This window comes from Ahaetulla prasina, chromosome 6 (genome assembly GCF_028640845.1).
Source record: "Ahaetulla prasina isolate Xishuangbanna chromosome 6, ASM2864084v1, whole genome shotgun sequence".
Lineage (NCBI taxonomy): Eukaryota > Metazoa > Chordata > Lepidosauria > Squamata > Colubridae > Ahaetulla > Ahaetulla prasina.
The window spans coordinates 55,057,591-55,084,312 of record NC_080544.1 but is presented as its reverse complement, the minus strand read 5'-3'; the positions used below and the strand labels follow the sequence as shown (position 1 = coordinate 55,084,312).

General features: G+C 38.0%; 1 protein-coding gene across 6 annotated transcripts in view; it reads right to left on the bottom strand.

The window, feature by feature from the left end:
- XPNPEP1 (X-prolyl aminopeptidase 1) overlaps positions 1-26,722 on the bottom strand; it is a 44,346-nt gene that overhangs the window by 6,481 nt on the left and 11,143 nt on the right. For all 6 annotated transcript variants that reach the window (XM_058188455.1, XM_058188454.1, XM_058188451.1 and 3 more), the window contains 16 exons: positions 25,702-25,806; positions 24,930-25,022; positions 24,018-24,161; positions 23,588-23,683; positions 22,701-22,782; positions 21,330-21,540; positions 19,364-19,453; positions 19,130-19,180; positions 18,118-18,176; positions 17,025-17,102; positions 10,926-10,997; positions 6,285-6,345; positions 4,528-4,597; positions 3,512-3,685; positions 2,864-2,940; positions 1,823-1,921 (listed from right to left, as the gene is read on the bottom strand). In XM_058188455.1, the coding sequence (XP_058044438.1) occupies positions 1,823-1,921; positions 2,864-2,940; positions 3,512-3,685; positions 4,528-4,597; positions 6,285-6,345; positions 10,926-10,997; positions 17,025-17,102; positions 18,118-18,176; positions 19,130-19,180; positions 19,364-19,453; positions 21,330-21,540; positions 22,701-22,782; positions 23,588-23,683; positions 24,018-24,161; positions 24,930-25,022; positions 25,702-25,806 (1,562 nt within the window). The remainder of the gene's footprint in view (positions 1-1,822; positions 1,922-2,863; positions 2,941-3,511; positions 3,686-4,527; positions 4,598-6,284; positions 6,346-10,925; positions 10,998-17,024; positions 17,103-18,117; positions 18,177-19,129; positions 19,181-19,363; positions 19,454-21,329; positions 21,541-22,700; positions 22,783-23,587; positions 23,684-24,017; positions 24,162-24,929; positions 25,023-25,701; positions 25,807-26,722) is intronic.

The window sequence follows — 26,722 nt, the reverse complement described above, 5'->3', positions numbered from 1 at the left end:
GGCTGTAGATGCCGGCATCCCGGTACAGTCAGCTGAGTCCTCGGCTGACTGTTGGGGGCGAGTCACTGGCCCCAATGGAGAGGGTGCGCAATCTGGGCGTTCTCCTGGATGAACGGCTGTCTTTTGAAGATCATTTGACAGCCGTCTCCAGGAGAGCTTTCCACCAGGTTCGCCTGGTGCGCCAGTTGCGCCCCTTTCTAGACCGGGATGCCTTATGCACGGTCACTCACGCCCTCGTGACGTCTCGCCTGGATTATTGCAATGCTCTCTACATGGGGCTCCCCTTGAGGGGCATCCGGAAGCTTCAGTTAGTCCAGAATGCAGCTGTGCGGGTGATAGAGGGAGCCCCTCGTGGCTCCCGTGTTACACCTATCCTGCGCAGACTGCACTGGCTACCTGTGGCCTTCCGGGTGCGCTTCAAGGTGCTGGTGACAATCTTTAAAGCGCTCCATGGCATAGGGCCGGGCTATTTACAGGACCGCCTACTGCTACCAAATACCTCTCACCGACCCGTGCGCTCTCACAGAGAGGGACTCCTCAGGGTGCCGTCAGCTAGGCAGTGCCGTCTGGCGACACCCAGGGGAAGGGCCTTCTCTGTGGGGGCTCCCACCCTCTGGAACGAACTCCCTCCAGGACTTCGTCAACTTCCGGACCTCCGAACCTTTCGTCGCGAGCTTAAAACACACTTATTTATCTGCGCGGGACTGGATTAGATTTTAAAGTTATGGGTTTTAAGGGGTTTTTATTATTTATACTATTTTAAATTTGGGCAATAGAATAAGTTTTTTAATTGTTGTTTTTAATCTGTATTTATATGTATTTTAACTGCCTGTGAACCGCCCTGAGTCCTTAGGGAGATAGGGCGGTATATAAATTTGAAAAATAAAATAAATAAATAAAATAAATAAGATATAAATGGAGCACATAATAATATTGTTAACTCTATCAAGGAATTGCATTCTTTTCTACGATGTTACAATTCAAAGCTTTCACCTTGCTAAAGTTTCAGTGCTACTGGCAAACTTTCTGTGGCTGTTATCCATAAATAAATCTACTCACATTGCATAACCCCCTCCCCAAAGATGACTCTGCATTTCCTTATTAACATCTCCAATTTTTTTCTGGTCTCTAGTAGGTACTGGTATTAACAGCATCTTTGCAGTTGTCTAGCTCCTCCTTGGCGGTGGAGCAAGTGTATATATTGCATGATAGTTAAATTACGTTTGGTAAGTTTTATAACTTGAATCTGAGTTTGGATAAAGTATCTGGAAACCACTACTATACAATAAAGTATAGTAGCTAAATGTACCTCACATAACTTGCATATAAATTTAATAAATAATTTTAATATTAGTTTTAAATGCGTATATCTTGTGTTTGTTTTGGGTGCTTGAAAAGTGTAGAAAGCAGAGAAAATACCAATGTATTATGTGGTACCAGTAACGTAAGGTGATTTTAACTTTACGTATTGTACGTATGCATGCGCAACTGCGCATGTTTAAAACCACCTTAAATTCACTGAGAACAGATAATGGAGTATTTATCTAATCATCTTTGAATTGCTTAAGGTCAGGGCTGTCTTCCTGTATAGTAAATGTGATACATTATATTCTGAACTCTTGGTGAATTAGGAAATTCAACCATCTTGAACTCCTCCTCCAAATACCCCTGGTGTTATTTATTTTATCTTCGTTTTATAACAGAAATGACTGAAATAAGTTTGGCTGTAAATAAGAAATAAATATTGTTATTTTGATTTGATTTCAAAGTTCAGGATAAAAGCTTCCAAATAAACCATAATGCAATTTATTACACATCTTACCTCTTTTTGAGTCAGTAGGTGAACAAGTATCATTTTTGTTTGGATTGGGACCAGGGTCAATGGTTCAAACGTCAAACTCCCTCTGTTGCTGAAGTTATACTGTGAAAAAGAAAAGGCTACTTAGTCATAGTCCTCTTCACATCAAGAGGAACAGATATATGTATGTGTAATTGCCAGACAGTCTTGCTCTGTTCTAAAGAAATAAACCTTAAAACAAACTTCAAAAAAGTTCCCCACTTGTTAAAAAATTCTCAACCAAGGAATCTAGCATGGAAGTATGTAGGCAGAGTGAAATTAATATTTCTGTTCTGATCAAATGTAAAATGTATGGCTTTTGTCAGCAATTAGGTAAGATGAATAGTCAGACTCTGTGAATTGGTGAGCATACTGGGTCATGTTAGGGTGCTCTCACAAAATGGTTACTATGCCAGTTTCAAAACCAGTTTTGTTTTTTTATGACCTGCTTCAGTCTCGGCTCAGCTTACTTTGCATGTTCTTAATGCATGGGACTATAGATAGCCACCATTTTTATCTCCTAAGCAAACCTTGCCAATTTCCCATTAATATTTTTAAATAAAAAGAATCAAACATAATAGGCATCAAAGGAGATGTTCAAATGCAATTCGCATCCAAAGCCCTCATGCTGTGCTCCCAGAGGGAAGAACACATGTAAGTAGGATACATTTTAAAATCATGTTGTGTTCTGAGCCATATACTGGGAACTATATGCTGTTATATTAAAGTAGTGCCCCCCCACTGCCGCCAACCTTTAGGGCACTAAAGATCGGTTCTGTGAAGAGTGTTTTTCCTGGGACCAGAGGGGGCGTGGTTTTGTGTGCTGTCTGCATCCCATGAATGGGGCTTCGCTTGTTTGAGTAGCCTGGTTTCTGGCATGCCACAGACTGGTGTTGGTCCAAGGACCAGGGATTGGGGACCCCTGCATTAAAGGGCTTATTTATTTTTGATTAAACTTCTAAATATACTATCAGGGAAGCATTGTACATAAAAATCATGTCCTGGAGATGCTGAAGAATCAATCACCTTTGTTTTAGCCGGAACAACAATGACAACATTTTCAATTCGGATCCCAAAAGAGCCATCTTCATAATAACCAGGTTCTATAGAGACACAATTAAGGGGGGGAAAACATTTAGAATCAAACTCTCACAAATAAAAGCAAAACTCTCACGAGTAAGAAATGTTCAAGTATTTATTGGCCAACAGCTCCTCAAATTTCATATAGTTAATTTTTTTAAAAAGTGTGCTATGTCTAGTGAATACAGGAGTATGTCAGGCCTCAGTGCATACAAGATGGGTAGATAAATCAACAGTAACTCTCTGTCACCTAATCTAAGAAAACATCTTTGAGATGACCCTTGTCAGAAACTGAATAACTGACCTTACAGAACTATTTTATGGATTATTGAGATATAGCATGTAGAAAAAAATCTGAATACTTGAAGATACTTTAAAAATATAAAATAGGCTGATAATTTCATTATTCATGTTTATTTTTTGAGGAAATACCACTGCATTCTTGACCTTCCTATAAAATATATGGAACAAAACAGTATGTAAGGGTTAAACATTCTTAAAAAATATTCCAAGAGTAAAAAAAAAGGAGCAAAATACATTTGCCCAAAGAGTTCTATACGTATTTTCATATAACAATCAACAGGGATAAATTACCATCAGAAACAATCATTCCAGCTTCCAGAGGTTCATCTGCAAATGTTTTGTAGCTAATGCCACATGGACCTTCATGGACATTGAGGAAAGCACCAACTCCATGACCTGTACCATGCAAGTAATCTAGGCCTTGATCCCACAATGCAGAACGAGCAAAGGAATCCAGGAGGTGACCTATATACCAAAACAGAAGATACCAAGATAGAAATATAACAACTCCAAACTATCCTTTTTTCTAGTAATATTTTAACTCAGGAAAATCGTAATAGCAAATGGTTTGGGGAACATTTTGTTTCTCCTCTGGGACCTGCTGATTTGGCCATTATGTCTACTGATTTTTCCATAAATTAATTCTCTAGAGTGATCTAGTGATTTTTCCCCTATATTAATTATCTGAACAGAAAATAAATTTCTGATACTCTAAATTTAGTATCAGAGATAAAAAATGGCCATACCATGTCACAAATGATTTCTAGTTTAAAGAATTGAATTTGGAAAACTTGCCAGATTAGCATGATCCAGAGAAGAAACTAAAAATTGTGGAATTCTTGGAAGTTCCAATCCCACAATAGGGATTGCACGTTAGTATAAAATAATGAAGAAAATAGTTTACTTCATTAAAATTTCAACTATAACATACTGAAAGTACAACATGTTAAAAGTTTCTTTAACAATCTGATGAGATGTTATTGTTTGTAAACCCTAGTTCATATTTTAATACAGTCAATCGATTTTGGAATAGAAAAAATATTGTTAATGGCTAATACAATGAGTGAGTGCACCATGTGACACAACAGGAGACTCAATGTTACCAAGAGAATCATTGAGAGCTGAGCCACTCAAAGTCACTCAGGATGTGAATTAAACTCTACTAACACAGTCTACAGTTTCAATCTCTTGGACTCAATGCCCTAAATATTTCCTTCCAACTCTGATTAGTGAAAATGACATTACACAGCTCCTGCTGATCACTTTAATAGAAGATAGTGGAGAAAAAATATTTTTTTTAACCCAACCTTTGGTTCCATTGGGAAATATGGCTGCACTGACTGCTATGTGGCCTTTCAGGACATAGGTAAAACACTCCTGCAAAGAAAAAAAACACAGTAAACAAAGCAAATAAAAACAAATGTCTAGTCACTTGTGGCCTGGATCATGTATATACATTTCTGGACTGATATCTGTCAATATATTTGAAGTTGCAGTTACTTTTGATGGATAATAAACAGCAGTATAATCCACAAATCTCTTTAAAACTAATAGGGATGGAGGTTGTAGGCTAAAAGATCCAGCTTTCATACAATCAGTCTTTACACGGACTTGCCATAAATATTCGCCTTGGCTCTGCTATACATTTGTATTAAGAATTTCTGTCATTGACCAGAAGAAAATTATTAAGCTATGCTAATACACTGCACATATTTCTCAATTTTAGAGATGTGGAGGATGATGCATTGGTTTGCGAAGTAGGCGACTAATACCAAAGTACCTTGAAGTGATTTGAGGATGCAGAGAGAATGAATGAGGTACAAATTGCAAAGAATGGATGGGTTGAGAGGAAGGAGAAAACCAAGCAGTCATGATTAGTTGGAGTTGATGAGTTCCTCAAAAAAGAGAAACGAGAAGTTTAAGGTGCTGTATGGATGATGAGAAAGCAAGGATAAGGAGAAAGCAAGTAGCTAAATAGATACAGAGATATAATAAATTAAGTGTGCATAAACTACTTTTAAATGTATTTCTTCTTGTTACCTTCATTCAATTTTCTTTACTGACTACGTACTCTTTTTCTTGATTTGTATAATGTTGCTTACACCGTAAGAATAGCATTTTATGTATTAACTTAAAAATAAATTTAAAAATAGGATAGTTTTTTTAATTAGAAAAATGAAGCCGTATCTAACTTCCTGCATGTCTTCAAAGTAGGTGCAAAAATAATTGGCTTAATTACTGGAAAGGAGAAAAAAATGGAAACAAGTTGATGTATGCTGATTTTTATTTATTTTTTTGGATCATTATTTTTTCCCAACACCGAATTCTAGTTACATTGTTGGAAAAAAAATTCTCTTCATTTTCTTCCTTTTCTCTTCATCTTTAGTTATTTGTCCCAAGTTTTGAGTTAACTTCAAAAGAAATCATAGACCAATTGCACTGACAAGATCAATATGGTGAAACTGATCAAAATAAAAGGTAAATTGTAATGGCCTATGGATAAAAACTATGTACAGCTTATATTCAGTGATGCTGCAGAAGATAGGACAATAAACATACCAGATGGGCAACACAATAGCTGGGGATCTGTGAATCTACTACCGACATAGTCAACCAATCAACTATATACACAGACAAAGCTGGGCTGATACAGAAATGCTGGAACAGGATGCACTTGTACATATAATTTGGAAAAAGGTACGGTACACTTTGGTATATGAACTAGCTAACTATAGGAGGACTTGGGAGTGCACAAGACGCAATCTTAACTCTATTGAGTTACTTGTTTGCTGTTTCCCTATTTTAATGGTTTCCACTCTCAGATATCTTTCAAAGAATCACTCCTTTCTTATGGAAGCTGGCGTCCATGAGAAGGAATGGCCTTGGATCCCTAAGGTTGGATATATTACCTATAACATTTAACAGACAATTCATATTATCAGATTTGATTTTCAGATAGTTCTCTACTTTAAATGAATGCAATCTAACAAATGATGTAACCTAGAATGTTTACTGATTAAAGGCTGCTGGAGAGAAGCAATTGGGGGGGGGATATTTTGTATACCTTCTCATACATCGACGGGGTACCAAAATGCATAGTCCTTGTCACATCTGTAGTTCCATCCCTTCAAAAATAAAACAAAAATAATAAAAATAACTTCTAAAAAAAGATGTTGCCAATATTATAAGATGAAAAATCAGGTTCAAACTCTAATAACACAGTGAAAGAAGAATGTATTTTGTGGAAGTTTTCGAACAGTTTTGTGGAATGAATAAGATTCCAGAAGAATAGCCACTGCTTACTCTGATCACTTATAAGAGGCCTTTTCATTACTGAGAAGTAGTTCTATACAATGAAATTATCTCACAGAGACACTGAAAGACCACTGTCTCTCGTTCAGCATTTTAGACTTTGACTAAGATTATTCATAAAGAAACTCTGTGCATCAGCCTTCCTCTGGAAACTAAAATGTAGGCATTGTCTACCAAATGGCAGAATGAACGAATAATCAATAGATACTGTCATGCTGGTATCATGCTTATTTTTTTCTATTTTGTATTACTATTATTAACTTTATAATATTTTTATTTTTTCATATGGCTATGTTCCTACCTTTCAAGAAGCACAATTTGTTTTAATTGGGCTTTGTTACCTGTCATGCAGCCTGGTTCAGACCACATGCTAAACTGTATAACAGGCATTACAAAAAACAATGAATAGATTTTTGAAACATACTAAGCCAAAAAAAGCAAATAGCATTATGGCTTAGCATAATATGCACATCTAGTCAATATCTTTGAATCATTTTGATTTATAACTTGGAATCTGCCTGGCAGACCTTCAAGTCAGCATAAAATGTAAACACAAAAGGTGGAATAGCAAGATAGAAAAAAAAATAACTGCAGCAGTATTGATTTTCAGCACATATTAAGAGATGATCTTCAAACTCCTAAACTACAATGTTTCTTTAGAATTCTGAGATCCCTCTACAAGTTCACAAATATTTCAGATACAAGATGATACAAATTAATTTTAAACACATTTTTAAAATTTAATACTAAAACTTCCAAAAATTTGGTTTTCTTCCCCCTATAAATTGGTATGTTCGAAAGCACCTTCTTACTAGTTTGCCAGTATACTAAAGCAAAAAAAAAAAAAGGAAATTCTATTCTAACAAATCTTATTGCATAGCCCTCTTGCCTTTCTGGCATTGACATCTCTCCTGCTCTCTGCCTATGGAAATTTCTGTCTGTAAAGCTGTCTGCATGTTCTTGTTGTTAGCCCAAACTGTTCAGAAAGTTTAGGAGCAAAAGCCTTGGCTTCAACAAGTACTGAATTATCTAAATTCTTCCTAGTTCTGCAACACACACAAGGATGTCTCTTTATGTAAGACTATAGCAGCATTTCAGAACAGTTACACGATTTGGCACTAAGAAAATAAAAGATATACAGTAAATTGCCTTATGTTGAACTAATCAACACTGGAGAAACAAATCGTGTTAACATAGTATAAAGTGAAAAAAACTTAGGAGCCTGTGCTTTCATAGGACTGTAGAACCATAGATCTCAACCTAAATATGTAGGATGTATCTCTGAGTGATTTGATTTGATTAAATTTACTGATTCTACTTGATTCAATTTCAAAAATCAACTACTCAAATTCAAAAGTTTGAAGGAATTCCACCAAATCCAATTTGAAAATTAATCCAAATTATCAGTCCAGATTCAAAAATTATGAGCAACTTAAGATTCCAAAACCAGAAGAATCTAAGAATTCTGAGTATCTATAGTGGTACAGGATGTGTATAATAATCACCAATATCCAACAAAGTAGAAAACAAATATTAAATTTCTTCAGAATGTGTTGGATTTTGACAAACAGTAAGAAAGAAGTGGATGCAAAAAGATGAAAATCTGGATTCAGTGGAAGAAATTTTCAAAGTTTGTCTAATACTATTGTTTTATCTATTTGCTGGATTATTCCTAGAAATAATACATTTTTTCCTTATTTATTTAGAAGACTGGCCTTGTAAAAATAATCCATTTATCTCTATGATTCCTCAGAAGCCTTTACTCATCTGGTATGTGCTGTATGCCCTGAATGGCAGTTCTAAGATTGGCAGTTCTAAGATTGCAGTCTCAATGTAGATTCTGAGGACTATTATCAACCTATTTGGGAAGTAAGATGTTAGGAAGGCTGTTTTATAGGTTAGACCCATAATGGCGAACCTATGGCACGTGTGCCAGAGGTGGCACACAGAGCCCTCTCTGCTGGCACATGCACTGTCGCCTCAGGTCAGATCTCCGTGGTGTTTCTTTTGTGATCTTGTTTCCCTGCAAACAATGAAACTGAAGCTCATGAACGAAAAAGATCTTATCTCTTGCCGCACTGCTGGTATTGAGATGCCCCACCTTCTGCCGGCCAGCTGGTCTTCATGTCTCTGCTGCACATGTGCACATGTCTGTGCATGTGCATGTTTGTGCATGTCCGTGCATGTGCACATTTGCACATGTCCGTATATGTGCAAGTTTGCGCATGTCCATGCATGCGCATGTGCAGTTTGGGCACTCGGTGCCTAAAAGGTTCGCCATCACTGGATTATACACACTTTGGCAGAAAATGTGTGGACTTAAATTATTTCAGTCCACTTACCACTTCATCAACATTGATGGACATTAGACTGAAGTAAGATTTTTTTCCAACTTGGTTATATTCAGAGTTCCAGGCACTCTGTTCCGCTTAGGTCATGACTTGACCTGAAAAGTCCTTCCATTAATTTTGCAAGCTCAGCTAGTTCAGTTCTGCTGTCCTTAAAGCTTGGAAAATATTATGGATGGATAACTCATTATTCTCAAGTGGCTGCTTCTCTTTGTAAATCTGAAGGAACCAATAATTAGACTGTCTGAGAAGAGAAAGATCCCATTGTATGTCTTATCAAAGAACATTAACACAGTTCCCATTCAAAGGCCTGCTAAGAATGTTGGCAAGCAAAAATGCCAAAATTCTGAAGAAAGAATTTTCTCCTGAAGAGCAGGTCAGGTCTGCAACATTCTTCAAAATTGACTAAAACAGTTTAAATCAGTATTAAATCATTCCAAAATAGAGCTGGAAGGGACCTTGGAGGTCTTCTAGTCCAGCTCCCTACTCAAGCAGTAGATCTTATACCATTTCAGAAAAGTGACTGTCTTCTTAAAAACCTCCAGTGATGAAGCACCCACAACATCTGAAGGCAAGCTAAGAGAATACATTACAATTCAAGTCATCCCCAGCTCAAATCATTCTGCCATGAGCTCAGTAAGCAGCCTTGGGAATGTTGCACTCTTACATCTCAGTTTCCCGTATGCAGTAACAAAAGTTTGCTTTTTTTGCAGGATTACAGCTAGAAGACTGATGTTAAATACACTGAATGCCGAAATGCTATAAACGTTAAGCATTTTTACTGAGCAATAGTGGCACAGTGGTAGAATGCAGGATTACAGGCTAATTCTGTTGACTGCCAACAATTCGATCCTGACAGACTCAAGGTTTACTCAGCCTTCCATCCTTTTGAGATCAGTAAAATATGGACCTAGATTATTGGGGCATAAACCACTTAGAGAGGGCTGGGGTTTTTTGTTGTTGTTGTTGTTTGGTTGGTTTTTTAGCATATTGCACGTGCTAGCCAGGGATCACTGAGATGACTGGCTGCCTCTGTGAAAGTAATTTTTTCAGGCGGTGTTATCTTTATCCACGGGATGTCTGAATGCCAATAGGCAATCAGGAGAGGCTCCTTTCTTGTCCCTATGTGGTTTATTTGCTCATAGAAATTGAGCCGCTGACCTCAGCAGTGCACAGGCCAAGTGTCTTACCGCATGAACCACTGCAACCCACAGAGAGGGCTGTAAAAGATTGTGAAGTGGTATATAAGTAAGTGCTATTCTAGCCTTTAATAAATCTTTAACAAATTTATATTTCTCCGTCAAACTAACGTCATTAAAACTTCTATATGTTATCCTAGGAACTAGGGTCTTCTCAATGACAACATCTAGGCAGGAAGCAAATCCTATTTCAAACCTGATCCATCATAAGGAAAACAAAGGTAAAATAAAAACAAAATTTAATTTAATAAGGCTGCCATTGACTTCAATAAAAATGTATCTTCTCCACGAAGTTTGATTATGTCTTTCATTAAAGTATGTCAGTTGTTTCTCTACCATTTATTGCCTCATTCTACCTCTTAAGTATCCCTGAAGCTAAACTTAAGCAAATAATGTTATTCCGATGTTTTGCCCACTGCAATATTTTATTATTCTTTATTTGCAGGAAACATATGTTCAGAAAAAATTAGTCTCTGATATTGCATCAATTTAACAATATTCTAGTATGGCAAACATCAACATTTGCATTCTGACAAAAACTATACTAAAACATTAATTGCCAGCCATTGGAGTTCAAGTCCAGCATTCATACAAAGAAGAAGTCATAATGGAATAGAAGATGAAATAAATGAATTGCTAGTTTCAAAAAAAAAACCTTTTCCCAACCCTTATCAGAATAACAATAATTGTACTTATTATTTTTTTCACTATGTTTCTTTAGAACAAATCTGAGATGATTTAAAGAGTTTATCCCTACTTAATATAAAAGGGGCTTAATATCGTAACAGGTTTATTGGTTTGAAATAGAAATAGAAGCATAAGCTGCAGGAATAATAACCCACTTACTTGTATTGAGCACCAGAATCCAAGAGATAGATCTCATTCAAGGACAAAGTTCTATTTGTTTCAGGAGAAGGCCTAAATTTGTATAATAATACAAATTTAATGTTTTAACATCATGTTTCAGGAAAACAGTTTATGAAAGTTATTGCTTAAATTATACAGTTAGATGATTAACTTTCCCATGTATAATGCTTAACAATAACACACTCGATTGGTCTGTTATATATAATAGTCTAGGTATCCATAAAGTTCATGTTTAACCAAGACCTGGATGGCTTGGAGGGGCTGTTCTCTTTCAGAAACCTGACATTAACCAAAGCTCAGGGCAGAGGTGGTACAGTAGTTACTATCATCCAGTATAAACCTGTTTTGTTGAGGAAGAAACTAGTCCTGCTGATGTTAATTAAGATAGTGGTTAACATCATTCTCAAGAAGCCATCACTGAACTCAACCACATTGGAAACTTCCATCCTGTCTACAACTTTTTCTTTTGGGGAAAGATAGTTGATAAAATCATTGCCCTGCAGCATCAGGGTACCCTGGAGGAAGTAAGTTTTCTGAATCCCTTTTAGTCAGGTTTCAGATCTTGCTTATTAAACAACATTGATTTCTCTTGTGGATAACATCTGGCAAGTGCAGGATGGATCTGGTACATCTATCCTGCTCTCCTTTATCTCTTCCCTATGTGTGAGGTACCTCAGAGTTCAGTTGTCTCTCTATTTCACTTTAAAACTATATGAAGTGTCAGGAACATTCATGGTGAATAATGATCAGTATGTTGGTGATACTCAGCTATACATTTCTACCATAGACAACCATAGACAAGTGAGGTTATTGATGGATTGTCTTGGTGTCTGGAAGCTGAGGCGGCCAAATGGAGAACTGCAGGCTTTAGGTCAACCCTTAACAAGACTGAATGGCATTGAATTTGAGGGTCCTTAGATCTGGTGATTTTTCACTTGTTCCACCCCAAATGGAAAAGGTCACAATTTGGGATTCCTCCTTGACTTGTTCTGAGAGGAACACATGTAAACTGTGGCTAGGAGAGTTTTTAGCACTTCTTTGGCACAAATTACATCATTTTCTGAACTAAGAAGCACTAGTCAATCGATCACTTGGTCACCTCCTGAATAAATTTGGCAGTCTCTCAGGTAAACCAAACAAGAAATACAATTAGGTGAGCTAATTCCATTTTATTCTCAGGCTACATTAACAGAATCTTACATGTCTTAAAATTCAAATCTCTTGCCATCACTTTTAACAGTCTGATAGGGCCTCTTGTGGCTCAACAGACTAATGCAGTCTGTTATTAACAGCAGCTGCCTGCAATTACTGCAGGTTCTAGTCCCACCAGGCCCAAGGTTGACTCAGCCTTCCATCCTTTATAAGGTAGGTAAAATGAGGACCCAGATTGTTGGGGGCAATAAGTTGACTTTGTATAGAAATATACAAATAGGATGAAGACTATTGCTAACATAGTGTAAGCCGCCCTGAGTCTTCGGAGAAGGGCGGGATATAAATGCAAATAAAATAAATAAATAAATAAATAAATAACTATTTTTTATATATATATATATATATATATATATATATATATATATATATATATATATATATATATAGGTCTTTGGTTGTTCGGGTTTTCTCCCGTGTAAAATTGGAAGTGTCTTGGCGACGTTCGACGAAGTCTCATTCGTCATCTTCAGGCTTCAGCTCGTGCTTCTGGGAGCAATGTGATCGCAGCTGTTTCTTCCTTTTAACTGCTAGTGGGGTTTGAACTGATTGGGTGGGAGCTTGGCTGTGCTCTGATTGGATGGGGGTTTTCTGTGCTCTGATTGGCTGGGGTGTGTCCTGTGTTGGTGGGGGCTTGGTTGTGCTCAGTCTAATCTGTGCTGCAGGGGATTTGAGCTGGTGAGCTGCACTGCTGCTGTTTGGCTTCGTGGTCGTACTACATCTTCATAGTGGGTGTCAGTCTGCTGCATGTATGGATTGGAGGGGTTTGGAGTGGCTAATGTTGCAGCTGCGGTCTGGCTTCTGGTCCTTGGTCGTGCTTCCTGATCAGTGTGGGTTTGGGTGTGCTTTCTGGGTGGATGTGTGGTGGTGACATCCTGTGTGGACCTCGTGAGTGTGGGTCTGGTGTCATTCCTCGTGTTAGGGACACGCTTGTCAATAAGGGCAGGTTTCCAAATGGCTGGTAGGCGGAGGTATCATCTCGTTTGTTCATGCTGTGTGGGCGTTTTCTATCTCGATGGCTTCTCTGATTATTCTGTTGTTAAAGTGTTCAGTTTTGGCGATAGTTCTGGTCTTTTTAAAGTCAATATCGTGTCCTGTGACTTTAAAGTGTTGGACCAGGAAGAAGTTGGTTCCTCTTTTTGAATGAGTTCTTGTGTTCTTCAATCGTGCACTTATTCTTCTGTTGGTTTGTCCAATGTATGTGGTGGGGCAGGCGGTGCATGGGATTTCATATACCCCTTGATTTTCTAACTCAATTTTGTCTTTGGGGTTTCTTAGGATGGTGGATATTTTTTGGTTTGTGCAGAATGCTGTCTTGATGTTATGTTTGTGGAGGATCTTGCTGATTCTGTCTGTGGTGCCTTTTATATATGGGAGGAGGGCTGTGCCATTTTCTTGCTCTCTGTCTTGGGTTTTAGTGGGGGGTTCTTTTTGGATTAGTTTGGTAATCTTATTTCTCTGGAATCCATTGGATGTTAGTACGTTTGTGAGAGTGTGTAGTTCGGTTTTTAGGTGTTGTTCGTCAGCTAAGCATTTTGTTCTAGAGATGAGTGTCTTGGCTACGGAATTGATCTGTGCTGGGTGGTGGTGTGAGAGTGCATGCAGATAGCGGTTTGTGTGTGTTTTCTTCTGGTAGATGGTGTGTCCTAACAACCAACTTCCCTTCCTAGATGTCTTAGTCTACAAGAAACCCAATGGCTCCCTAGGACACACCATCTACCAGAAGAAAACACACACAAACCGCTATCTGCATGCACTCTCACACCACCACCCAGCACAGATCAACTCCGTAGCCAAGACACTCATCTCTAGAACAAAATGCTTAGCTGACGAACAACACCTAAAAACCGAACTACACACTCTCACAAACGTACTAACATCCAATGGATTCCAGAGAAATAAGATTACCAAACTAATCCAAAAAGAACCCCCCACTAAAACCCAAGACAGAGAGCAAGAAAATGGCACAGCCCTCCTCCCATATATAAAAGGCACCACAGACAGAATCAGCAAGATCCTCCACAAACATAACATCAAGACAGCATTCTGCACAAACCAAAAAATATCCACCATCCTAAGAAACCCCAAAGACAAAATTGAGTTAGAAAATCAAGGAGTATATGAAATCCCATGCACCGCCTGCCCCACCACATACATTGGACAAACCAACAGAAGAATAAGTGCACGATTGAAGAACACAAGAACTCATTCAAAAGAGGAACCAACTTCTTCCTGGTCCAACACTTTAAAGTCACAGGACACGATATTGACTTTAAAAGACCAGAACTATCGCCAAAACTGAACACTTTAACAACAGAATAATCAGAGAAGCCATCGAGATAGAAAACGCCCACACAGCATGAACAAACGAGATGATACTTCCGCCTACCAGCCATTTGGAAACCTGCCCTTATTGACAAACGTGTCCCTAACACGAGGAATGACACCAGACCCACACTCACGAGGTCCACACAGGATGTCACCACCACATCCACCCAGAAAGCACACCCAAACCCACACTGATCAGGAAGCACGACCAAGGACCAGAAGCCAGACCGCAGCTGCAACATTAGCCACTTCAAACCCTCCAATCCATACATGCAGCAGACTGACACCCACTACGAAGATGTAGCACGACCACGAAGCCAAACAGCAGCAGTGCAGCTCACCAGCTCAAATCCCCCTGCAGCACAGATTAGACTGAGCACAACCAAGCCCCCACCAACACAGGACACACCCCAGCCAATCAGAGCACAGAAAACCCCATCCAATCAGAGCACAGCCAAGCTCCCACCCAATCAGTTCAAACCCCACTAGCAGTTAAAAGGAAGAAACAGCTGCGATCACACATTGCTCCCAGAAGCACGGTTGAAGCCTGAAGATGACGAATGAGATTTCGTCAAACGTCGCCAAGACACTTCCAATTTTACACGGAGAAAACCCAACAACCAAAGACCTATATACAAACACCGTGAAAACCTCAGAAAATATATATATATATATATATATATATATATATATATATATATATATATATATATATATATATATATATATATATATATATATTATGGCAGATACTTTTAAAGTTTCTTTTTTTGCCCATTTATCATTGAGACCTCCTCACTCTTTTATCTGATCAGTTCCTAAGCAGAGTCGTGTCCCTCAAAGACATTCCCACATATCATTACAGAATTATTGCACGGCTGTCCACATGTGGCTGCTCTTGAACAACATCTGGAATCTTCAGCAGGTCCAGAAGGCAATGGTGTGGGCAGCTATGGGCTCACTTTGATGTAGTATTATACCTCCTGCACTGCACTGCACTGACTCCCAATATGCTTCTGGGTCAACTCAAGGTGGTATTATCATCTATAAAGTCTTTTGCATGGAGCCAGATTATTAGTACGATGTTTGTTTGTTTGTAAAATTTATTAGCTACATGGTAACTCTCCCTGATTATTTCTACCAATTTCTTTCAATCAGGCAGGAAAGACATTCTGCAGATTTCATCTATTGGAAGAATATCATCTTGTGGGACCCAGAAAGTGAGATTCTTCTGTGGAGGCACTTGCCCTTCAGAACATCTTATCTTCCAAGATTAGATTAGCCCTGACTCTATCAGCTTTCCAGAGAGCTTTAAAAATTTGGATTTGTTCCCAGGCACTGGAATTTAGGTTAGCTGGACCCTCTGGGATGTTCATAGTTTATCAGATGTGGGTTTTTTTATTATCTCAGTACTTATTATAGATTTTCTATATTTTTTATTTAGTTGTTATTTTGTAGAGTGTTTTTATGTGTTGTTAGCTACCTAAAATCACTATGATGAGATGGGAGATCGAAGGCTGTAAACATCAAAATAAATAAATACTGACAACTTAATTCCTTGGATTGAACTATCATGTAATGCATTGTATTTATATAGTTTCAAAAAAATGATAAATTTTTTGTATATTGTATATTGTATTGTCGGTTTTATTATGCCTGTACACCGCCCTGAGTCCTTCGGGAGAAGGGCGGTATAAAAATAAAATAAAATAAAATAAAATAAAATAAAATAAAATAAAATTAAATTAAATTAAATTAAATTAAATTAAATAAATAAATAAATAAATAAATAAATAAATAAATAAATAAATAAATAAATAAATAAATAAATAAATAAATAAATAAATAAATAAATAAATAAATAAATATGGAGGAATCTGCCTAGATTCCTTTTCCTTCATCTTTAACCAACATTTAAATCTGTTTTAGTTTCTATTCTAAAGCAAGTACTCTGACCGAGACTCAGTTGTTCACTGAAGCTATTTTTCAGTCTTCTTTTAAAAGGGCAGTTTTCCAAATTTTAAGTCATGCAGTCCTTGGCAACAGGGATAAGCCTCTCTTCACATTTTGGACTTCTATGGCAACAATCACAAGGATTCCATTTTGACAGTTTCTCAGTAATAATTTTGAACACACAAACAGCCAGAAGAGAAAGCAACAAAATCTTAAAAGCCAGCTTCTATTTCTGGCTGGTTGTGGCACAAGTCAGATTCTTCTTTGTTGCTTCTCCCACAAACAGGTATAACGAGAGCCCAAGACAGTATGAAGATTCTAATTCTCTAATCCCCACATAAATTAAATAGTCAGAAGTCTAGGATAATGCTACCACCAATGGAGATTATCATTTCAGGTCTAAGAAGCCTAAAATGACATAAGGACTATATTTGATCAGTTGGAATGCAAGGTAAAAGTTTGCTCATCACAATCCAGTTATAGTAATCAATTTATCCCTTAATTTGAACTAAGCTGCTAGATGCCATTATGCTATATGTATTTTTGGTTAAACAATCAGTTAAATGCAAGGACTTTTATTGCTCTTACTTGTAGTGAATGATAGCACCATTTGGGCCTGTACTTGAAATGGTAGCAAAGCTCAAGTCAACAAAATTCTCTTGCTGCCTGAAAAAGAAATACATTTCATGAAAAAAAACACCAAACCACTGGAAAAAGTCTCAAATTCTTTCTAGCCATATTTCCTTTTGCTGCCTCCTCTGTACCCTATTTGCCTCTTCGCTTTTGCTCTTTTGTCATCCCTCCTTATCTGGGTGGGACAAAAGCTTTTAGCTTTTGTTATCCCCTTAGGTGGGTGAAATATTAAGAACAATTATAGGGAGAAGGTACACAACTCTGAATACTAAGAAACAAAGGCCAAGCAAAGTCTTCATCTTTCATGACTCCAGTTCAGTGAGGTGATCCTGGAGATGTGGAACCTAACCACTTAGAAATGCAAGCCAGGACTTATTCTGCTTACTCTAGAACAGTGGTTCTCAACCTGTGGTCCGCAGACCCCTGGAAGAGACCATGATGTATTCACAGAGGGTCTGTGAAGGATTGAAGAAATGTTTTGATTTAAATCTTAAGTCTTGGGGGTCCGTGGCCATGATCCATGGCCACAAAAGGTATTTAAAGGGGATCCATAGTGAAGAAAAGGTTGAAAACCACTGTTTTAGATTAATAATATGTAGGAAATCAACCAAAGTTTGGAAAGCTGAAAGGGAGGGGGAATTAGGTGCTAGACTATTGGACCCATTAGTGTCTCCATCCACTAACAATAAGTAAAATGTTAGCTGGAGTGCTTCAGAATAGATTATATATTCAAGTTTATTAATTCTGTCTTAAAAGTACGGTAGAGTTATGTTTACAGTCCTCAAAACATTGTAATTTCTAAAATTAAAAATGGCTAAAATTTTGAAAGCCCCCAAATGGTGCAATATATCTGCTCTTACAATATATCTGCTCATGAGATTTCATGGCTTATTTTTAAAAGAACACTTTCTTTTTTCTTTCTTTTTTGGCACATGCAAATGTTTTCATTTTTAGCATGTAAAATCATCTAACAGTCCTTGCCATCTCTAGTTTGCTGAACCTGGACTGCAGTAACCAAGGACATCCCACATTAGTCTTTTTTTCTTACCTACGAAATTCCTCTGCTTTATCAGCTGCTATGATTTCCGTAATGTTGCCTTTGGGAACCTAGCAAGCACCAGACAAAGTTGTATTAAATCAATAAAATAGCAAATCCTCAGTCAGACTTTAATTTTCTGCATACCTACGTTTTTTCTGATATGCCATTGTTAGTTTCCCTCCCTTCCATTACATACTAGCATTCAATAGGTGGACTGATAATTACAAAATGTCTACGCATCAGCTAAGAAGAGTATATCTCAAGGATATAATCAGAAACTTTCCGTATTGGACATGGAATGAAAATTTCATTGGTTGCTCTCATGGATGACTTGTGGTAGGAGGAATGTGACTATTTTTATGCTACTGGACTACTACTAATACTAGTAGAGCAGCTTTCAACACACTATTGACCATGCTATCCTTTGGCACTACCTATGAGAGTTGGAAGTTGGAAGCACCATTTTACAACCTTCTACTCTTTCCTGAATTGCAAATTCTGTTGTTGATGAAAAGAGAGGAGAAGACATTTCCTTGTTCATTTCCTTGGGTCCCAGAGTTTGGTATTTTCTCAGCTCTTAACGTCTACATAGCTGGCTATAAAGACTGGAAGTGTCACCCAGCAGTGAGATAGCATCAATTTGCAGGTGATACCCAGTACCTTCACTCTGTGCCAAATGGAAGATGACAGAACACACAATGCCTGGAGGCCTTCAGGATATGAATGGGGAGAAACCAGCTCAGCCTCCACCCAAACAAGACAGAATGGCTACTTATTAAGAAACTTACTGGTTGCAGGATAACAGGTTGTGCTCCCCTAGAAAATGTAGGCCCGTAATTTGATGGCCCTTCTGGACTCACATTACACCTCTGTTCAGGACCCACGCTAGTCATTACCCATAAAGGCCTGCATGGCTCAAGATTGGCTATATCTTTCCTAGATCCATGATGCTGTCATGCTATTCATGTAAGTGTTCACTCCAAGTAATACCCTTCCATAACAAAAGTCTGTAAAACCGTACCTCCTTCTCCAGCCAATTAAATAGTTCACACAATGCAACAGCATCTTTAATCTGTCATTAAAAGAAGAAATAAAACAGTTAAAAGTGTAGAAGAATTTGGAAGAATCCATCCAGCGGTTACCATATATGTTTCATCAGTCAATTGTAATGAAAGCAATTCTTCCCATAATATCTCATTATTTCAGCTTTTTGAATAGAAGGCTGTTGCTTTAGGAAACTGGGCAGATCACTTACATGAGCCTTCCTCATGCCTTCAGCTTCTGCCACATTCTTTACAGCTTTTGCTATGCAGATGGGAGTGTAAGGGGTGAGGTAGCGGTGATCCTGAAACATGAACAAAACAAAAAAGCAGAATTTGGTCAGGCCTCTAAGTACCTGATGGTCCAGGTGTGGCATGGCATGGTCACTACAGTACGCTACGTTGTCTTCAACATCATATCTGTGGTTGTAACATAATCATACCAATTTTGTTGTATATATGATGTACAATGAGACAATAAAGGCTACGCTACTACTACTATCTGGTAATTTCCTCATTCCCAGACTCTATCTGTTTTGCATTTATATCCTTCTTGACCAGAATACAGAGCATCAAAATGCTAAAGGATAAGAAACAAAAGGATGGAGCTATTAAAAGTATTTTGGGTCATGTTTCTCCCATGTGTGAGATATTATTGTGAATAGCAGAATAAACAGCAATATTAAGGCTTAAAATTGAGAGACATGATCAGGGAATAATTTTTTAATCAAAAATTTAAATTTCCAAGGTCAGAAGAACTGCAGAATAGGCTGCTGAAGGAACTTCCTAATGGCCCCGCCAAACATTTATGTATCATCTGCAAAAAATACTAGAGAACTGGCAGGCAACTTAAAGGAGAACAAATTTTGCAAATGATAAAAGTTGGGTAAAACCAGTGGTGAAATCTGAACCGAACCCTGGCTGCGCATGCACCTCACAAATGTGAGGTGCGTGCGCACAGTGCACGCCAAAAGGAGGCATGGGAAAAGTAGAACAGCACGCGGGGAGGTGATCAGTTGTGGTGCATGATCTTTTTTTTTCCTTTTTTCCTTTTTTCCTTTTTTTTTCCTTTTTTTTTCCTTTTTTATTTTTTTTTACTTTTTTTTTACTTTTAAAAGCATTTTTTACAACCTATTCAGTCGAATAGGTTGTAAAAAAATGCTTTTAAAAGTAAAAAAAAGGCTTCGACAATCGCACGGCTCAGCTGTGATTGTCAGAGCCTTTTTTTTACCTTTTAAAAGTATTTTTTAAAAGAAGCAGCAAGTGGGAAAGCAGGTGATTGAGTGGGCATGGGCGGGGGGGGCAAGGATTTTTGCTACTGGTTCTCTGAATTACCCGCCACCCTCACTACTGGATCAAGCGATCCAGTCCAAAACGGGATCATTTCCCCCCTGGGTAAAACAGGTAATGAAGGAAATCAAAATTATTTTCATAGATTAGAGAAAGGGGCTGAAGATAAGAACCAGACATTTATAGCAATAGCAATAGCACTTAGACTTATATACCGCTTCGTAGTGCTTTAACAGCCTTCTCTAAGCAGCTTACAGAGTCAGCATATTGCCCCCAACAACCTGGGTCCTCATTTTACCCACATCAGAAGGATGGAAGGCTGAGTCAACATTGAGCCAGTGAGATTTGAAATACCGAATTGCAGCTAGCAGTCAGCTGAAGTAGACCTGCGGTGCTGCACTCTAACCATTGCACCACCTCAGCCCTTACTTTAAGTTTATTTAAGAGAAACATGTGCAAAAGTCCTGATAAGAGTATTTGTAAAAAGGATTTTGGAAGTCTAATTATAAACTGAACCTGAGTCAGTGATAGGATATGGCAACAAAAACAGACAAATGCAATTTTAGGCTGCTGAGTTTCCTTCCTATCAGAAGTGTAAAATAAATATCCAAGACACACACAGAGTCTGTGTGTGTGTGTGTGTGTGTGTGTGTGTGTGTGTGTGTGTGTGTGTGTGTGTCCCTCTCTCCTTCCCATCTCCCTCCCTCTCTTCCACCCCCCTACCCTTTAGATGCTGATAATGATAGATGCTCATCTGCCTGTTCTTTTCTAATCCAACACACTTCCTGAATAAATTCTTTTAACATGCTAGTCATTTCATCTATCCAGAAAGCATTAGCATCTTCCGAGATCTTGGCTTCGGACATAAATTGCCTGTTTGTATGTACACACCTTGGGAATAGTCTGAGTTATAGCATAGCTGGCTTTATCACTGAGCCAAACTTTCTCATGTGGAGAGAGAGTTTCACAAATTGATTTCAGAACAGTTAGGATGGAATCGTATGGCAGCACTTGTACATGCAATTCGGGGTCCTGAGCAGAATCCAGGAACAGATGCTCTCTCACATTTGTGTCTACTAAGCGATTGCCATCAATAAACAACCTAAAAGAGAAGAACAGGAAAAGAAGCAAAATATGACATTTCTGGGATAAACTGCCCCTTTAATAAAGGGGTGACAACTGTGTCTTTACATTTATGAAGAGTCACTGGGAAAGTCTTAATGAGCTTGATATCATTAAGCTCACTAAGATAAATCACTAGAATGTCTTTTAAGATAATACTTCTCAGAAAAGTAAATTTAAGAAATATTACATAGGGATGATATCCAAATCAGATTCTATTCAGGTTACAGTTTAACAGTTATCAACTCTGAGAAAATACATAACATTCTGTTCAACTTCCCTAAAACACTTTTTAAAATCAAGTAGCAATATAATGTATTATGGTAATTTTAATGCAATATTTCTACATAAACAGTGTTTGAGTAAAAAGTGATAAAATCTATGTGGTGCTGGATAATAGCAATAGCATTTACTTATATACCACTTCATAGTGCTTTTACAGCCCTCTCTAAGTGGTTTACAGAGTCAGCATATTGCCCCTGAGCCGGATAGCTCAGGCTGGTACAGCCTGTTATTAAGAACACAAAGCCTGCAATTACTGCAGGTTCAAGCCCGGCCCAAGGTTGACTCAGCCTTCCATCCTTTATAAGGTAGGTAAAATGAGGACCCAGATTGTTGGGGGGGCAATAAGTTGACTTTGTAAAAATATACAAATAGAATGAGACTATTGCCTTATACACTGTAAGCCGCCCTGAGTCTTCGGAGAAGGGCGGGGTATAAATGTAAACAAAAAAAAAAAAATCTGGGTCCTCATTTTACCAACCTCAGAAGGATGAAGGCTGAGTCAACCTTGAGCCAGTCAGGATCGAACTCCTGGCTGTGGGCAGAGTTTGCCTGCAATACTGCATTCTAACCACTATGCCACCACCAGCTCATAATGTTACAGTTAATAAAAGCTAAGACCAACATGAAGCAGAAATTATCACAGGAAATCAATCAAGAGCTTCAAAAAATAAAGTTGCTAAATGGTCTTTAAAGGCATATATTATATTATATTATATTATATATTATATCCATTGATGCTGATTTGGAAATACATATACATTAATAGAAACACTTTGGTTTTAAAGTTTTTACGTACATTTTTTTTTAAAAACGGCCAAGTATTAGTAAAACTAGTAAGAAAGGTATAGTTGTTACCTGATAGTGTCTATCCCTATGATAGCATAAGCAAAGAATACTGGATTGTATTCCACATCAGACCCTCTAAGATTAAAAAGCCCTGTATCACAATAAAAAGACAGCGTTAGAGCCGTGATTAACATCCAACCAACCTTTTAACCAACATACTGATCCAGATAAAATTTTTGAATCCTTTCACAGCTTCTGCCACAAGATGGCACTATTAGGCTGCACTGGAAACTGCTTTCAAGTTGTGTTTGGTACAAACCAAAAATGAGAATCAAATGACAACTAATTTAGTTTTGACCTGGCCTTCTTTCTGGATCCTGATTTATAGCAGCCCACCCAAAGCCTGACCACAGTTTTAGCCCTAGAAAAGGCACTGAAGATTTGCTTTAGGCAGACATGCAGCTTTGCAGTTAGTGCTATGCATGAGAGTCTTGGAAGTGTGGCAGCTCCAAGAAAGTACCCATTATCTTCAAGAGCTCAGGCTTTTTCACTCATCGAATGCTGAGATACTTAACATTACTGGGAGCTACTAGCCTCCTTTTCTTCATTGTTAATTGCATTAATCAGCTAACCCCTCTGATCTCTGCATTTCAAAAGGATTGCTACTGACCAGCTAGATTTTCATACTGCACTAAGTCCCAGTGTGGTTCATTAGATCTGGGATTATGATGTTATGAAAATTCAGCTGTATGATTTATAAATCTTGGCTTTAGGCTCACTATATTTTATAAGGGTTTTGTTGTTGTTTTCAACAAGCTGTGTATAGGCAAACCATGGTCTAAGAAAAAAATGGAGAACAGTCTGGACATATTGGTGGAAGTATTTTCACTACAAATGTCCAGAAATCACTCAACATAACAACAAAATAATGCTGAATTGCCCATACTGATACTCACAAGCCACATCATCCAAAGCTGTCACAACAAACCAGAGAGCCTTCCTCTCAGTCATTTTGCCTCGCAGAGCTTTAATTTTTTCCCTCCAACTGATCCCTGCAACAAACAATTGACATTAGAGCTCAGCCAAACTGGAAGTCAGACATGTGCACGACCAAGGACTTCCTTGCTGCAAATGGGCAGCATTACCTGTATTTAAGAGCTATTTCTATGAGTTAGCAAATATTAAAGTCACAATAGGGGTTTCAAAATCTCATGCTGGACCATCCCATTTCCTATGCCTCTGGTCAAGATAGAATTAAAAAAGCAGCCTGCTGACCTGATGCCTAACAGATGTTGGCTTTTCAAAAAAATCAGAAAATTTGGAGGGTATCATGTTAGAAAACCATGTTCAGTGCTGCATCCACAAACATATTTGGGTTCCTCTTACCTGTGAAGCTAAAACCTAGTGTCATCAGAGGCCTAGAAGGTCGTGGTGGCCGATCTGCCCATATGACATCAATCAAATTATCTTTGACAGGCACAAGAACATGGCCCGCACATTTCAGAACTTTGTTCATTCTCTTCCACTGGTCTGAAAGAGGCAGAGAGAAACAATCTATAACATAATGCATTCCTGATATGCATATATATAATCTCCATGTAACACTGCTGTTGCGCAAGCTGCATTGGTTGCCAGTTTTCTTTTGGGTCCAATTCAAGATATCAGTTATCACCTGTAAAGCCTTCCATGGAATGAGACCAGGCTACCTGAGAAACCATCTCAAACCAATCGGACTAGCTCAGCCCACTCACTCCAGCAGATAGGGCATGTTGTAGACCCCATCATGCCAGGTAACTGTACTCTGCCATCCATCATCCTAAAGGAAAGTTAATAATACCTTGGTGGGGTATTACCGGGTGAGCCTCGGTGGCGCAGTGATTAGAATGCAGTATGCAGGCTACTTCTGCTGGCTGCCTGCAATTTGGCAGTTCAAATCTCACCAGGCTCAAGATGGACTCAGCCTTCCAACCTTCCGAGGTCAGTAAAATGATGAGCCAGATTGTTGGGGGCAACATGCTGACTGTGTAAACCGCTTAGAGAAGGCTGTAAAGCACTATGAAATGGTATATACTGTAAGTCTAAGTGCTATTGCTATTGCTAATACTTTATATAGGACCCGAATTATTGGGGGCAATATGCTGACTCTGTAAACCATTTACCAGAGTGCTATAAAGCACTATGAAGCGGTATATAAGTATTGCTATATACCACTAACTGCACACCGAACAAAGTTGATTGGTGAAAAGGTGGGAAAATTTAATCCTTTAAACTAAGATGAAAGCACTGGATCAAACTCACCAGCAGGAATAATAGAAGGATCCACTCCAACTTTGGAACCTTGAGGAAGTACACTTACAAGCCAGTCCTCTTGAGTAGGAGTGTCTTTCAGTCCTAAGGAAAGGAAATCCCAAAAGACAAGATTGCAAACATTTAAGCAAGGCCAACTCAAACCAAGATGAAGTAGATAGCCTTGTTCCCTCCATAGAAATCACTGCTTTCTCCTGGATGGACAAAAACAACCTTAGAAAGTAAAACACAAGCCCTATTTCTGTAACATTAACATGAACTAGCAGTGTCAACATTCTGTTTAAAATGGTATGATGTTGAATATTAATTTTACTTACTTTATTCTGATTTCTGCCTGTAGTCCACTTAGCATGGCAAAACCAGGAATTACATAGTGTCAACTAATAACAAATGCAACTCCTTAACTGAAGAACTTATGTTTATATAATGTAAAGTACTGTTTCAAACAAAGCAGGTATTCATGAGATTTATTAGGCTTAAGGCTTTCACTGGTCTTGTAGCATGTCAGAGAAGAACTTTTGAAAAAGTAGGTAGAACTAAGTTAAAAATCTAATTTCACTTACATGAATTTTATGACTTAAGTAGAATGTATTCTATCCTTAATAATTATTTCCTTTTCTCATATTACAGATTACAGTTTGATATATTACAGTTTGATGGTATGTCAATAGATGTTTCTCAACATAATCCTATTGGCTATTCCTCAGCTAAAATAATTTTCTCGGTAAGATGAAATAAAACCCTGATTTGGGTTCACACACACCCATCTTCATGAGTGTCCAATTGGAATCCATTTGTTGGGATGCCTGAAGGAAATAGCGTCCATCTGTCCACATGGCTGCATATTGCTCTGTTATAATGGCAGTTCCTATCAGAAAGCAGAGAAGATACCAGAATTGAAACTACAGAGACACTGGCAGACATTGCTCTCATTTAATAAATCTAAGAAAAGAAAATATTAATCAGATGTTAACACTAAAACATCTCAAGCCCAGATGGAGTTTTGGAGTTCTTGCTGAAAAAAGCTTAAGAAGAAGGAAGATGCTTCTCTTTCCCTGCTAAGCCAAACCACTGATGACACCAACCATGAATGCCCTGCAGCATTAAAAAAAGAAATAGCTGAAATCATTTTTTTCTAAATCAAATGGAATATTGGGTACATGAAAAAAGAAATGCTGATCCTGTAAAACAAAGTTCTTTGTGCCAAGGCAGAAGAAAATGCTGGAAATAAAAGATAATTAAAAGTATCTGAATGGTCAAACCATTAAAATATGTCACTTCAGCAAAGAAAAAAAAAAGCCAATTGGAGCATTGTGAAAGGCAATTTGCTCTATGATTAAAGGATGAGAATCTATTGGATGATTTGATTTCTTATAATTAGAGGTCCACCAGAGCTATATATACCTGACTTGTTAATTTGTTAATCTTATTTTGCTTAGCAGGCAAACAGGAAGCCATAGAAAAGGTGACTTGACAATGTTAGCACTGCATGTTAATCAGTGGCACAGCTTGAAACTAAACCCAGATCTTAAGACTACAGTGCAATGCTTGAAGCCACAGGAAATGTTGCTAAACAGAACATGCTGTTCTGATGCAAGACTCACTCTCTCTCACACACGCATGCACACAAAGGAAGGGAGGGAGGGAAAGAGGGAGAGAGAGGAAGAGGGAAAGAGAGAGGGAGAAAGGGAGAGAATGAATTAGTGTTCAATGCTCAGTGATTTCAGATGCAGAAAATGTTCTTTAGGGAAACTAAACTTGGCTAACTGATATTGTTTACTGCA